Consider the following 14,695-nt stretch of genomic DNA (forward strand, 5'->3'; position numbering starts at 1 on the left):
TGCTCATATCAGCTTCTTTTCTGTGACTGTGGATGGGGGAAATAACTTCCAGAAGTGGCAAGAGTGGATGGTTTGGTGGTCTCAAGTATTTAAAAAAAAAAACCACCCAAACCCAAGTTTTATGTACTTTGGTATGTAAAACTTAACTGACCTCAAGACACAAGGAGCTAGCTGAAGGGAGGAAGTAGGACTGAAATTAAATCCAGTTGCAGGTCTTCTCAGATACTCAAGAATCAAAGGGCATGCCAGGACATTTAAAGTGAATTTTTAAACAATATACAATGAGTCATTTGGATTTGTATCTGGCTTTTTAAACAGGAAAACATCTTTAAATAAAAGAATAATAATAGGTTATACTTTAATGTTAATCTTACATGTTTTTGTCCGAGGAACCAAACCACCATGTCAAAGCAGTAAAGCACTAGCTCCACTTGAAAGTTTCCTACTTGAAACTTGGAAGTTCCTGACAGTCAGTGACAAAGCCAGGAACTGAAGTCAGTTTTAATTCCCAGTTTGAGCCTTTTTTTTTTTTTTTGCTATGTCTACATCCTATTTTAATTTAGGATCATTTTGCTGGATTTTTTTTTTAATCAGAGACAGCAAGAAGCTCACTGTAATACACTTTTTCTTTCATAACTTATGTTCAACAAGCACAGCAGTATAATTATTAGAAGTACATGCTGCAGACTGAAAGTGCTTGAAGTGGGGAAATTCTCAGAAATCTTCTCCAGGTATGATATGTAAACCTTGGGTTCCCCCCCCCACCTCAAACTGTGTAATACATAATTTAAAATCCATCTGTTTCAAAGCTCATGGCACAAGGTAAGCCACAAGCCTCAGGCCACTGCTTGGTTGCCAGTGGCTTCATGCAGGGATTTTACAGAAGCCCATGGCTATGAGGTGTTTCAGAATGCTGAAGATCCCTTCAAGGTAACAGAGGTGACTTGGGTGGGTAATTTACGTGAAGATGGGAGTGGAGGCTCCTCATGCTGCTGCCCCTGAGCCTGGACAGAGCAGCCACCAGAAAAATGCAACTGTTAATCTAATTTCGTTTATTTGTCTTTATTACTCATTAAGTACCAAATGCTGAAGCAATGACGCCTCTATATAGAAAATTTACATTATAACTGTACTGCATCCCGCTCTGTTGTTGGTCCCCCAACATGAGAAGGACATGAACAGTTGGAGCGAGTCCAGAGGAGCTCAGAGGTAGCTAAGAGAGCTGGGGCACCTCCCGTGTGAGACAGGCTGAGGAAATCGGGTCTGTTCATCCTGCAGGAGGGTCTGTGCAGAGCTCCCAGCAAGCTCCCAGCACCTGAAGGGAAACTGGGAGAGACTCTTGGTCACTGCAGTGATGGGACACGAAGTAAATGGAAAGAGGGGACATTTAGGATGATGTTAGGAGGGAATTCTTCGCTGTGCGGGCGGTGAGCACTGGCTCAGGCTGCCCAGGCCGGCTGGGGATGCCACAGCCCTGGCAACGCTCAAGGCCGGGCTGGATGGGGCTTTGAGCAACCAGCTCCCGCGGGAGGTGTCCCTGCCCTTGGCAGCGGGGTTGGCACTAGGCGATCTTTAAGGTCTCCTCTAACCCTTGACATTCCACGATTCTATGGCAACACGGCGGTCACTCCACCGCCTCAGCAGCGGTACCTCCCTCTCCGCGGCGGCTGCCCGCGGTTCGAGCGGGGCGGCGCTCGGCCATCCCCCCTCCGCCCGCCGCGCCTTGGTACAGCCCGGGGCCGCGGTGCGCGCCGGGAGCGGAGCGGGAGCGGGCCGGCGCGGGGTGCGTGTGTTCCCGCGGCGCTGCGCCGCCAACGGCACTGCCCGGCCCGGCACGGCACGGCACGGCACGGCACGGCACGGCACGGCCCGGCACGGCACGGCACTGCCCCGCACACCATGGCCCTCAACAAGTCCATGCATGCCCGCAACCGCTACAAGGACAAGCCGCCCGACTTCGCCTACCTGGCCGGCAAGTACCCCGAGTTCCAGCAGCACGTGCAGACCACCCTGGCGGGCAGGGTGAGGTACGGCCGGGCGGGACGGGCGGGTGGCTGCCCCTGTTCCCTCACACCGGGGCGCCCAGGAAAGCTCTGCTTGTGCCTTTCAGCCTGAACTTCAAGGATCCCGAGGCGGTGAGGGCTCTGACGTGCACGCTGCTGAAGGAGGATTTCGGGCTGACGATCGACATCCCCGTGGAAAGGCTCATCCCCACCGTGCCGCTGCGGCTGAACTACATCCACTGGGTGGAGGATCTCATCGGCCACCAGCACGCCGAGAAGCAAACCCTGAGGCGAGGCATCGACATAGGTGCTTGGCAAAGCTAGGTGTTTCATTCCTTGCTAACCATCCGCAGATACGCTTTGTTGCATGGCCACAGAAAAAAGTGAAGTTTGAGAAACAAAGAGGTGTGACTTGTGCTCGCTGTGGTGAAAGGCAATCTGAGCTCCGCAGGTGTTTCCTTTGCCTTCTGGCTGGGCAGGATTTCTCTGCACAAGCACAAGAGCAGCCAGGGCAGGCAATTGTTTAGCTTTTCAGGGCCTTGCACTTGCTTGAGTGCAGCTTGGTGCGGTGTACAAAAATTATGCTGCTAGAAATGCAGACGAAAATGTAATTCTAAAAGATTTTCTTAAAAGTGTTACTTCTCAGTGTTCTAACTAGTGAATTATGTTTTGTTGCTAATTAATTAATTTTGCTTTTGGATGTTTGCACCAGAGAGTTTGTGAGTTGCATAGCAGTATTTTTTAGTGTTCTATTTACTAACATTTCTTCTGTTGTATTGACAGAAGGTGTATTTGACAGGTGAATTACCTGTCCTTTTGAAACTTTGATTTTTATTTTAGTTTATTTCAGTGTAGCTATTTTAAAATAGAATTAGAATCCAGGGCAAATGCTAGCAAAGCTGTATTTAGGTTGTAGATGGTCAAAGAGTTCCTGTTTCTTGTTGAGAAAAAAATATCTTTTAAGTTGGACTAAGCATCAGCAGATGGATGATATTGTCCAGTCTAGATGTTCAGTTCCAGTCTGGATTATTGGGTAATATCATAACAATATCTAGATTAATATAACAATATTAACAATATTAATAACAATATCAGCAGATTAATGTAAACAGTCAGTAGAGATGTAAATTTATAAGATGTACACTGATGCACATAATTTGGTTTTTATTAGAAATTAAAGAAAAAAAAAGCAAGCTCTGTAGGAGCTTCCACATGCAATTAATAAAATTTGGATTCCAAATCTTTGGTTATTCTTTATGAATTATTTAAAAGACATCAGTGATAGTGCATTTTAGTTCACATCTTTTATTTTGTCAATAGAATCTTCCTTTAAAATTTCAAAGGCTTGATTTCAAAAACTGTTTTGTGCTGAAGAAAACTTATTACAAAATTGAGAGAAGCTGGAATTTCCTTTCAAACCTATGTTTTAATACTTAACATTAGAACTTTAAAGGTACTGACTTCTTCAAAATCTGGGGTTCAGTAGTCTCTTTCTGTGCCAGATTTTACATTTCTGTTTATGTGGTATTTCCTATCATGATTTCTTGCTCTTCTGAAATTTACTGACTTGTGTTTTTAGCTGCAGCTGTGCTGGATGCCAGGTTTGTATCATCACGTGATGTCTGCAGCTGCTTTCCTCTATAACTTTTAAATTTCTTAGCCAGCTTCTACACGTTTGATAATAATTTTAATTTTTGAAAATTATTTCTATGAACTTCATCATGGTAGGTGGTTGGGTAGAAGAGACAGGTCCTTTATGTCCTCCACATACTGCAAAATCTTCAGTTTGAGTTTGCATGAGCTTTGATTTCCAACTTTGGGAAAGCAGTAAGTCATCCAAGAGGGATGTTACAGAAATGCTGGAAATAGCCCCTTGCTGTTGGGTACTGACAGATGTAGTTAGTAATGTTTCAATAAGTCGGTATAACAGATTATCAATATGTGTCTAAACTCAAGTTTTAATAACATTTAAAAGTAGTTGTGGGATGTCTTCTCTTGTATCCATTCCCTTTAATCCTAAATTTGGATGTCATTGATAGTTTGGTTACCTAGATATGCCATAATTATTTCATGCTAGCATCTCTCTCTTTTTTACCAAATTTTTAACTGTCTGTCTATCTTTTTGGATATCTTAATTGACTTTCTTTGATAGTTTTGGGCGTTAGAGAAAGACAGTTTGGTGGAAGAAAATTTTTTTGTGGTTACTGTATGTGTCAAAGTAAATTATTTGTGCTAGCAGAAAAAAGCAGAAGAGAAATTTATTTGTTGTAGGGTATTTGTTTTAGTACAACCAGAATGCATGTGGCTTTCTGTATATAAATTAACCACTGTCATATAGAAGAAAAATAGCTTAAAATGAAGTTGATAATTTACTAGAAAATTTATTACACATTATTAAATTCTTTATTCTACTTTAAGTGCATATTTGACAATGTTGTTTTTCAAATTATGAAAGTAAAGTTCACTAAAGAATTGAGTAGTAGATGATCAGTAATCAGCATTTTCTTGAAGTTAGTTCTTTTTGGTGTAATTAATACATAGTTAACAACCACGTTATGTATAACACCAGAGATTTATTTTGCCTCTTTTGTGGATTTCACTTTTGCAGGTACAGGGGCATCTTGTATATACCCATTACTTGGAGCAACTTTGAATGGCTGGTATTTCCTTGCCACAGAAGTGGATGACATGTGCTTCAATTATGCCAAGAAGAATGTGGAACAGAATAACTTGTCTGACCTTATAAAAGGTACGATGTAATAAGGTATTATTAGCATACAAATGTTGTGACATATTTTTGCCATGTTCAGTGGCACATCAGAATGTGTATTCCTTCCACAAACACATGCTCAGTTGTTTTTACTGGGATGTGTGGATAGAGAAATATTCTTCCTTATGAAAATCTGAAAGTTAAACTTTACCCTGAGGTGTTTTTATCTCTGTATTCCTTGTCTGTCACTGAAATATTTTGTAGTGTTTGTGCTGTTTATGCTAGTAGGAGACCTAGAGTGCTCCCCTGGATAATTGCATGACTGCCACAAAGGTGTATCTTGTACAGAGAGTTCTTTGTCCTCACTTCTTGAATGAAGTCCCGACACTGCCTGTGGTAGCAGCAGCAGTATGCCAGACTTGGTCTGGGAATGAGCTTGGAAAGTTTTCTGTAGTAACTAGTGTACTAAAAAGTAGGTCCATTTGTGAGCTCTGAATAAAAACTTATGGAAGCATCCTTTTGAACATGTCTTAGTCTGTCATCCATGTCACTCTTGAAGATCCAGAACTTGATGTGGAGAGCAATGAGAGTTTTCTGTTCCTGCTGCCATCATAGGATTTTTAGTGATGTGATGGTTTTTCAATATACTGGAAAAGCAACTGGCAAAGGAACATGCCTCATGTGAAGCTTTAGTGCCTGTAATTGGAAGGACTTAAAGTACATTTGTGGTTGTATTGGAGAACTTGGTATAGCTCAGGCAGTCCCTTTTGTTTTAAACAGATTCATGTGGTTCTGCTGCTGTGTATAAACATACAGGCTGTTTGTGTGCTACTCCTTAATCTGAAATATTTATAAGCATGGTGATTTAGTAGAAAGTAGTGTTTCTTTTTAGTAGAAAGCATTGTTTAGAAAGTACAGGTTTGATACAATGCATATTGTAAATGGCATGTTAAATAAAATACAAAGTTCCTTACTGACCAAATTCACTTTTTCTAATAGTGGTTAAAGTACCACAGAAGACTCTTCTAATGGATGCACTGAAAGAAGAATCTGAGATCATTTATGATTTCTGCATGTGCAACCCTCCCTTTTTTGCCAACCAGTTGGAAGCGAAAGTAAGTTAACAAACTGAATGTTGCATTTATTTCAGCAGTGGGAAGGTAGCAACAATTTAACCCCTTGACTTGGGGAAGGTTGAGTGAAAAATCTCAAATCATCATGAAATAGCATTTAAGTCTTCTTCCTCCTCACCCCCTAACCCTTGAAGGAGCTTGGAAAACTTAACTGTTACCTTTCCTGAAGTGAAGGATGAGCTGTAGCATTCTTTCACAAGTTCTAGGAAAATCAGTTTGGAAAGTAGACAGCTAATAAATCTGAAATCAGGTGCCTACTGCATAACAGTGGTACAGAGGAATTAGTTCCTGGAATTTCACTTAACTTTTTGTTTCCTTAGTGATGTAGACAGTATCATATAGGTCTTGCAACACCCACAGAATCTAGTTAGAAATGTGTAATATAGGGCAGTCGAAGAAAGATTTGAGATTTAATTAAACACTATACATTGTAATTACATAGATGCACTTAGTTATCATGTCTTAGATGTATTGGAAGTGCATATTTCATATTAGCAGGATCCTGATGAGTGACGTGTAGGTTACCTAGGTTTGAGATTGCAGGGAATTCACTCATTTATGCTTATTTAGAATGCATTTGTTTATTATCCATGATTCTGATGGGGCAAAGATAAGTAGAGGTGGTGATGCTTGGTACCCACTAAAGACTGAGATAGGAAGTAGTGTACAAAGCAGCATAACATTTCATTAAATGTTCACGTAAAATGTTTTTGTTTTTTAATTCAGGGAGTTAATTCTCGAAATCCACGGCGTCCCCCTCCGAGTTCTGTAAATACAGGAGGGATCACAGAAATCATGGCTGAGGGAGGAGAACTAGAATTTGTCAAAAGAATTATTCATGATAGTCTCCAACTTAAAAAGAGGTTACGGTAAGTGTTTTATTCCAGTTGAAAAACCCCAAACTAACACCTTTTATCTTCATATTTGGTAGAAGTCACGCGAAAATGTTATTTTTAGTAGCTATGGTCCAGTGATATCTGCTTGGTTTGTTTGATGATACTTACATAGCAAGTTGTTCCTGAGCAGCAATTAGAACTTATTGCTGGAGGTATTTAAAGGCAGAAGACAAAAAAAGGCCTGTACAAGTGACACTTGAAGCTTGCAGCAAAATTAGCATATGTACCTGATAAAGACAGGTCAGGGTTCATTCTTAAGGGCTTTTGGGATGGAAGAGGTTTTATTACACTGCCTGGTTATCTGTTGATTTCCTAAAATTTTCTATCTTTTCCTGGCTGAATTTTGATAACTTGCTAAAGGACACTGTGGTACTGAATGCTGTCTTGGGTGAACATAAACTGCATTAAAAAACATAGCAAGGCCTTCTTCTGAGCAACATAAACAGATGGCACATCTTCAGTTTTCGGACTATCAGGCTTTCATTCCCCCCATGTTGGACAAAACTGCCCTTTGATAACTGGGAATCTTAATTTTTGTACTTCAGTATGTATATATGTTAATAATTGAATCCAGTAATCAAAAAATTTGGAAGATGGGGCTGTAGAGCTCAAATAACTTAGATGAAGAAGAGAGCTTCATCTAAAGTAATGTTTGGAGATACTGAAGATGTGGAGCTGGGTGGAAGGGTAAGCTTCACCAGAAGCAAGAAAATAACTTCCTTTCCTTTTTTTTTGCCTGATTGGTTCCTCATGAAATGTGGGTTATGTGATGGAAGCCTGGATAAGATTTGAGTGAGCAGAAATGGTAGTCAGTGTGTCTGCTTTTGAGCACAATTACTTGCCAATAGTTGGTTATTCCTTTTTATTCTCATTCATTCTCCAAACAAAATGGAGAAGTTGAAACAGATTCTTCTAAGGTGTAACATCTTTCACATAACTGAAGTCACTCTTTGAAGCAAGATTCTTGGTTGCTAAGGTGCTGTTTCAGTAATAGTCTTAATGTATTTCCTACCAGCTCAGAAAGATTATCCTGTCCAGTCTGTGTTTGGACCTTCTGTTCTGATTTTGTTATACTATGGCCTAGTCACTCTATTCAAGTGTGATTTTAAATCTGTTGTTCTTGCAGCTTTCTGCTCCAAGAAGTTTTTACTGGTAGTTGCCATTTTCAGTTGATCTCTATTTGTAAAACACTTTTTTAATGTGTACTTTGCAGGTGGTACAGTTGCATGTTGGGGAAGAAATGCAGTTTAGCACCACTGAAAGAAGAACTTCGAATCCAGGGGGTGAGTTTGTATAGAGTCCATATATATCCTGCATATATTTACAATATAAAGTATGCTTCCGTGTATGTGGGTATTTTTTGTTGAATTATTTCACTGAGTTTTTATTACAAGAAGGAACTGCAGTTCCCTGTTAGGGACTGTTTAACTGTTGTAGGTTCAAAACTGACAGATAAATAGCAAATACCGTCTCCAGATTTTTGTTTTTATCACATATTGAAACATGTCTTCATCCATCCATTCAGATACAGGGTTTCTGCTTTAAAATAACCTTAACAAGGCTGTAGTAAAAAACCAAAAAAACCCCAACAAAAAAGGAAAAAATCCCAAAACAACAAAAAACCCCCCAACAAAACCCACAAACAAAACAAAAAAACCCCAAACAAACAAACAAAAAAACACCCATTAAAAAACCCACCATAAAAGAAACAAAAAACCCCCCAAAAACCAACCAAACAAAAATCAACTAGTTTTATTTCCTCTTAGCTAACATGCAATCTAGGAATTTGGCTGACAAAAAAATAGTAACATAATTTAAGTGGCAGGTTGTTTTGTTCGTGTTCAATGCTGTCACCAAGTAAAATTGAACCTTGTGCTACAATTCTCATTAAAGAGGGCTATGCAAAGAACTTTTTGATGGCTCTCTGGAAAAGCATAGTCTTCACTAATTTCCATACAAAGAAAATAATTGTGAGATCTGTCCTTGTGAACAGTGAAAGGAAAGAGAATGCCTGGTGAAATAAATGCCCAGAAAGATGAATTACCAAAAGCAGATGCTGAGCTAGACACAAAATTTCAAGTATCTGATTTTCTTCTTTGTCCTTGAACTGTTGCACCTCAGTCTTAGTAAAGTGAAAGAAATGAGAGAGGGCCCTGACACCTCTAAGTCATGAAAGAAAGAATCTCCATTTGTGCAATAAGAAAATACACTTTGTTTGAAAATGTGTGCAGTAAAACAGTGTTGTTTACTAATCTGAAATAATGTCTTGTATTGTTTCTTTGCCTAGGTTCCTAAAGTCACTCATACTGAGTTCTGTCAGGGACGCACCATGAGATGGGCACTGGCCTGGAGTTTCTATGATGATGTGCAAGTACCTGTAAGTAGCTTAATTCTGGTTTGTTTGTGATTTTCTGTGTCTCTTACTTGAGGAAGGGGCTAATGAGCGATAACTACTGTGATACAAACAGTTCTTCAGACTGGACTGTTGGATATGCTGGGCTGTATGGACAGTGGAATTTCTTAGATGGCTGCCAGTCTGTTAGCATGTTGTTACATGTGATTCATGAGTGACCCATGTTTAGGGTGGAAAAAGGAAGCCATTGTAGGAACTTCCTGTGGTTTTCAGTGAAAATAAGGATCATTTGTAACATAACTCAAATAGCAGTTTAGTAGTAATAAAAATATGCTAAATTTGGGGCTGGATTTGAATTTAAGCTTCCCCCTGAGAGCTCAGTTTTAATTTATCGTATGGATTCTGTTACCAAAAAGGTATGACCACGTCTAACTCAGACTTGCCTACATGAATGTAAGTGGAGCTTGTTCACGTTAAATGTGAGCCAGTTGCTTTTTTGGATCTGGATGTTTGTATATTTGAATATAGGTATAGACAATAACCAATCTTAAGGAAGATGCAAGGAAACCTTCAGTGCACTTGGATCGAAATGTGGATATTGGCAGTTGACCTCTATTCTTAAGAGCAGCCACACTTTCCCAGCTCGTGGAGAGCTAATAGTTTGAAGGAACCAATGAAGCTTTTTGCCTAATACCTGCAGATAAACTCCCTCTGTCCATCAGGCTAGCATAAAGTGCATGATCCTGTTAGCTGGTTTGAGTGTAAAACTCCTGGGGGTGAAGTGGAGCACAGACCATGTGAATGACTGCTTAGTGGCTTATGTTACACTCTTAATCCTCGTGTCTTACAGAATCACAGTCTTCTGAGTACAAAAGTCACCCCACTAATACTGCATAGCCTTGTAATTTTTTTCTTTCTTTCTTCTTCCAGTCACCTCCCTCTAAAAGAAGAAAATTAGAAAAACCACGAAAACCAATTACATTCATGGTCTTGGCTTCTACAGTCAAAGAATTATCCGTCAAAGCTTCAGCTATGGGCTGGGATGCTGTAGAAGCTATTGCTGTGGTTAGAGCCTGGGTAGAGAAGATTCTCACTGATCTGAAGGTAGAGTATGAAGTATTAGATGTTAAAACAGTGTCCTAATTGAAAGCGTATCTCTGAGAGGATTGTATGAAATTGTGCTGTTTTCTGCTGTAGGTTCAGCATAAACGTGTTCCGTGTGGAAAAGATGAAATTAGCCTCTTTGTGACTGCCATTGAAAACTCCTGGATTCATTTGAGGAGAAAGAAACGAGAGAGAATAAGGCAATTACGAGAACTTCCTCGGGCTTCTGAAGATATTCTTCAAGCAATGGAGGAGGAAAAGAACAGCCAGAAGAGTGTGAGCAACAGCTCAGACTGTGAAAACCCCAAGACTGAAGACTCTGAAATGGGGTTTATGGCAGCTGATGAGGGTGCCCAGATGATGGCAAGTGATGAGCTACCAGAGGAATCTGCTGCCAAAGAAGAACACAGTGATCCTGTGAAGGAAGAGGAGATGGAAGCAAAGCAGGGAGAAACATCGCTTGGCAAAGGTTCTGGTGATGTGAAGGAGGAATCTTGCCCTTCAGAGCAAGCTAGCAATCCGATGGTGGAAAAGGAACAAAGCCCTAAAGAAACTAGTGGGGGTTTTCTCTTCAAATGTTTAATGAATGTGAAGAAAGAAGGGAACGATGTAGTAGTAGAAATGCACTGGGTTGAAGGACAGAACAGAGACTTGATGAACCAGCTGTGCACATACTTACGGAACCAAATTCTTCGACTGGTTGCTAGTTAGCCCTTTTTCCTACTTAGTTAAAGTAGGCCTGTCCTCAAATTTTGTAAACTATTTTTAATGAATTAAAAGTTTCAGGTAGCAAAACCTGTTTTTTTCCCCTTAACAAAAAGAGTAGAATGAAGATAGATGTCTCCTTTAATATTTTAAATAGCTTTTTCAAAGATGTAAGGAGGACATGAAGTAATGGGGAAGTAATATATTTCATACTGGAGTAGTTAAAACTACATGTTGAAGTGAAACATACCTATGCTGTGAGCATTTCAAATATCAGCAGTGCTTATTTCTGGTCTTTCTCTGGCACAATATAATTATATATTGTTACTAAGTAGAAAGCTTTACTGAGTTATTTTCTTCAGTATTTTTTCAGTACTAATACTGGAAATGGTTAGTCTGGAGTGGGAATTGTTTTCTGCAGTGAGGAGTCTTTAGCAGAGGATTTCAGTATGCCTCTCTTCCCTTTAATGTATTCAACTTTTGGTTGACAGAGTAGCAGAATGGATACATTCTCCAAGTGTCAATTCATTAAAATAATTGCTTTAGGAAAAAAGTGTGTCTTGTATTTGTCTGGTGCTTGGGCTTTGAAACACAGAAGAGGCTACTGTTAGTATCTGGTTTTCTAAACCTGAACAACAAAAGAAGCTTTTTGAGCTGCTTGTTTTAAAGAGGATTAAAATATGTTGACTCTTCCATTAGACCGTCTGTCCTTTACACTTACTCAAATATAATTGTCTGAAATGACAGCAGTATTCTTAAAGAATTTTGCTTCCATTTAATCTTAAGAGATTGCTTTAATGACAGGAATAAGAGCACATCCTCTTCTTCAAGGGCCAGAAATTTCTTCTGCAGGCCTAAGATGGGTACAGAAGCTTTAGATTTTTCAGTGGAAGACATCTGGGATGAAGACAGTTGCTTCCAAACCCTAGTCCTGTTTATCCCTGGCTATTTTCCAAGTGTTTCTTGGCCGATGACCTGTTCCTGTGAGAAGAGAGGGACATGGATTCTGGATGCCTCAGAGAAGGTGTATGTGTGTTTGAGGTTATGAGCACTGCTGCTCCTCATGAAGTCAGCCTCCCCAGCTGTGATCCATTTCTCTGAAGTGAGACAGTGAACATGGAGTTTTTTCTGAGAGAGTGGTGTATGTGTGTGTGTTACCCAAAAAAGGTAACTTTGGTCAGAAGGAAGTAACTGGGTGTTCATGCTCCTGGAACTTCTTTGAATGTTCACTCTTTGCTGTCAATATTTCTGGAAAGATCAGTATGTTTTCTTCAGTTGAAATTAAATGGCACTTAGAAAAGCCTATTTTTTTGATACAATGCTTCTTAGCGCTTCTGTGGGTGATGGACAAAGACATGGATTTTCCGGGTATTGCAGAATTTTCACAGAACTGGTAGGCATGTTGCTGAGGAGAGGTAAAACAATCCTATTCTTAGAATCCGAAACAGCTATTCTGGCCTCAGAGCCATTAGCAACAGCAAACGAGATTGTTTCTCCTGTGTGCCCTCCCGTGTTTATCGCTTCAGCTCTGCCAGGTAAGCCTTGTTTCGTTGAAGCAGACCCCGTTACCTTCCTTTCTTCCCTCATTACCTCAGCCTTTCACCGGTACCGCACGAGCACAGCCCGCTCTCTGCACAAAGACAAAGCCGTGCTCTGCGGGGGCCGCAAGCCGCGGGGTGCCCTGTTTGCTGCGGAGCCCCAGTTCCCGGCTCCCGGCCGCCCCTGTTTGCTGCGGAACCCCAATTCCCGGCTCCCGGCCGCCCCTGTTTGCTGCGGAACCCCAATTCCCGGCTCCCGGCCGCCCCTGTTTGCTGCGGAACCCCAATTCCCGGCTCCCGGCCGCCCCTGTTTGCTGCGGAGCCCCAATTCCCGGCTCCCGGCCGCCCCCGCTCCCGCCGGGCCGCGGCCCGAGGCAGCCCTCCCTTCGGCCGGGGCGGGGCCGCGTTTGAATGGCGCGGCGGGAAGATGGCGGCGGCCCCAGCACCACCGCCACCCCGAGCGGTGCGGCCGCAGCCTCGGCCCAGGGGCTCCGCGCCGGCAGCTCCCTCAGGGCGGGGCAGACCGTGCCGCCCGACCGCACCGCTCCCCGCCGCGCTGTGCTGAGCCCCCCGCCCGGCCTCGACCTCTCCGTGCGCCGCAGCGGCTCGCCAGGTACCGGCGGGGCAGAGCGCAGCCCTTCTCTGCCAGTCCCCTTCTTTCGCTTCCTCGCCTTCCCCTCGGTCGTGCAGCTCGGCGGGGCGGGCCGGGCCGGGCGAGGGGGAGCGGGGCTGCCCCGGGGGGCACGGGGCGCTGCTGGAAGGGCCGGCACCCTGCGAGCCTCTCCCGGCTCGGGGCCTTGGCCCGGCGCGGCGCTGCTCGGGCCGCGCTTGGCTCCGTGCTTTCCCCTCGAGGGCAGCGGTGCAGCCGGGGTACGTGCTTGTGTTAGCAGGGTGGTGATCGAAGGGTTTGCCTGCGCTATTCACACGCTATTGTGTGGTTGAGGAGGAAGATAAGAAAAATGTGTATTCTGTGCACGCTTGTGAGCTGGGGAGTTGTGCCGTGTAACAGGGGCCTATACTAGGCTTGGCCTCTAGGTGCTGCCATAACACAGCAATCGGTGTAGTCCCGTCTCTTTGCTGTACCAGGCAAGGTTTGTTTACCTGCCTCGTTAAATTGGTTCAGGAATACACACAGAATACAGAAGTATTCACAATATATTTCTATATGCAGCATACAAGATTTTGTGTAATCATCTTGTGGCAAGATGTCGTATCAAGTGGTCCTGCTGCCAGACTGCTACTTTAAGTGATGCTTCTAGATGCCATGCATGCATTTTACCAGCTTATTGTGCTCTTGGATCAATAGAGAAATCAAGATGTATAGAGCACCGAGATTGTATGCAACGTCTAAAATCAAGATGTTTATATAGCATCTTGCAGTTTCCTCTCTTTTGTGATTTTTCTGTAACTTTTTTAAGTATTTACATCTGTCAGTCCCCTCTCCAGTCATGGCACATCGCACTGTTGTGATTATGTTCTGCAAGATACAATTTTTTCAATTTCTTCAAATAGAGCAGAGCAAGGCAATGTACACATTTCCACAGTCAACTCAAAGGCAATTCAGTAAGCAGCACTCTTGTGCTCAAATGGCCACACACTCTGGGATGGTTTTCACTCAGAGAAATCTAAGATACAGTGCTTTTAACCACCAATTGTATCTTTCTAATTTTGACTGTTACTTAGCATTGTTTTAGTTGGTAAAAAAAGGTTAGTGTCAGAGGTATACTTCTGTACAGAGATCTTTAAGGTCTCTAAGCCTTAAGTTTCCAAACATAGTTCTAGCAGAATCACGTAATCCTTTACTCATTCCATCTTTGACATGAAGTTTGTTGGTTTTAATGCTAGGGAAAAAGCTCAAGGTCCCATCACATAGAGGTTTTTTATTTTTCTGAATCCTAATTCTGCCATATTAGTCACTGCACTGGATTTGCATGGCAAGGGGGGACTATATGAGTGGCTTCTGTGAGAAGCTGCCAGAAGCTTCCCCTGTGTCAGACAGAGCTGATGCCAGCCAGATCCAAGAGGGATCTGCCACTGGCCAAGGCTATCAGCAACAGCAGTAGCACCCCTGGAATAATGTATTTAAGAAGGGGGAAAAAGCCTGTGCAATGGCAACTGCAGCTGGAGGAGTGGGAATATGTGATGGCAACAGCCTGCAGACACCAAGGTGAGTGATGAAGGAATGGGAGGAGGTGCTTTAGGTCCTGGAGCAGAGATTCCCCTGCAGCCCGTGGTGAAAACCATGGTGAGACA

At 42.4% G+C, this 14,695-nt stretch overlaps 2 protein-coding genes across 7 annotated transcripts in view; both read left to right on the top strand.

The window, feature by feature from the left end:
- Nucleotides 1–1,796: 1,796 nt before the first annotated feature.
- Nucleotides 1,797–11,457, top strand: METTL16 (methyltransferase 16, RNA N6-adenosine). Its single transcript, XM_085070020.1, has 9 exons — nucleotides 1,797–2,027; nucleotides 2,111–2,310; nucleotides 4,612–4,752; nucleotides 5,713–5,828; nucleotides 6,573–6,715; nucleotides 7,956–8,025; nucleotides 9,030–9,119; nucleotides 10,026–10,199; nucleotides 10,293–11,457. Exons 1-9 carry the CDS (start codon nucleotides 1,900–1,902, stop codon nucleotides 10,908–10,910), a joined length of 1,680 nt encoding a protein of 559 aa, XP_084926146.1. The 5' UTR covers nucleotides 1,797–1,899; the 3' UTR covers nucleotides 10,911–11,457.
- Nucleotides 11,458–12,791: 1,334 nt separating this feature from the next.
- POLQ (DNA polymerase theta) overlaps nucleotides 12,792–14,695 on the top strand; it is a 59,208-nt gene continuing 57,304 nt past the window's right edge. For 2 of the 6 annotated variants that reach the window (XM_085070073.1, XM_085070077.1), the window contains exon 1: nucleotides 12,792–13,055. In XM_085070073.1, the coding sequence (XP_084926199.1) occupies nucleotides 12,854–13,055 (202 nt within the window). In that variant the 5' untranslated portion in view covers nucleotides 12,792–12,853. The remainder of the gene's footprint in view (nucleotides 13,056–14,695) is intronic. The other 4 variants (XR_014854152.1, XM_085070049.1, XM_085070063.1 and 1 more) reach the window with 3 other exon arrangements.

The sequence above is a fragment of the Lichenostomus cassidix genome, chromosome 1 (genome assembly GCF_008360975.1).
Source record: "Lichenostomus cassidix isolate B80296 chromosome 1, HeHo_3.0, whole genome shotgun sequence".
NCBI lineage: Eukaryota > Metazoa > Chordata > Aves > Passeriformes > Meliphagidae > Lichenostomus > Lichenostomus cassidix.

Excerpts from the sequence above, each read along its gene's own strand:
- METTL16 (XM_085070020.1), top strand. The coding sequence starts at position 1,900 with ATGGCCCTCAACAAGTCCATGCATGCCCGCAACCGCTACAAGGACAAG. Across the intron at positions 9,120-10,025 it reads ATGATGATGTGCAAGTACCT|TCACCTCCCTCTAAAAGAAG; the intron begins GTAAGTAGCTTA and ends TTCTTCTTCCAG. Across the intron at positions 10,200-10,292 it reads AGATTCTCACTGATCTGAAG|GTTCAGCATAAACGTGTTCC; the intron begins GTAGAGTATGAA and ends TTTCTGCTGTAG.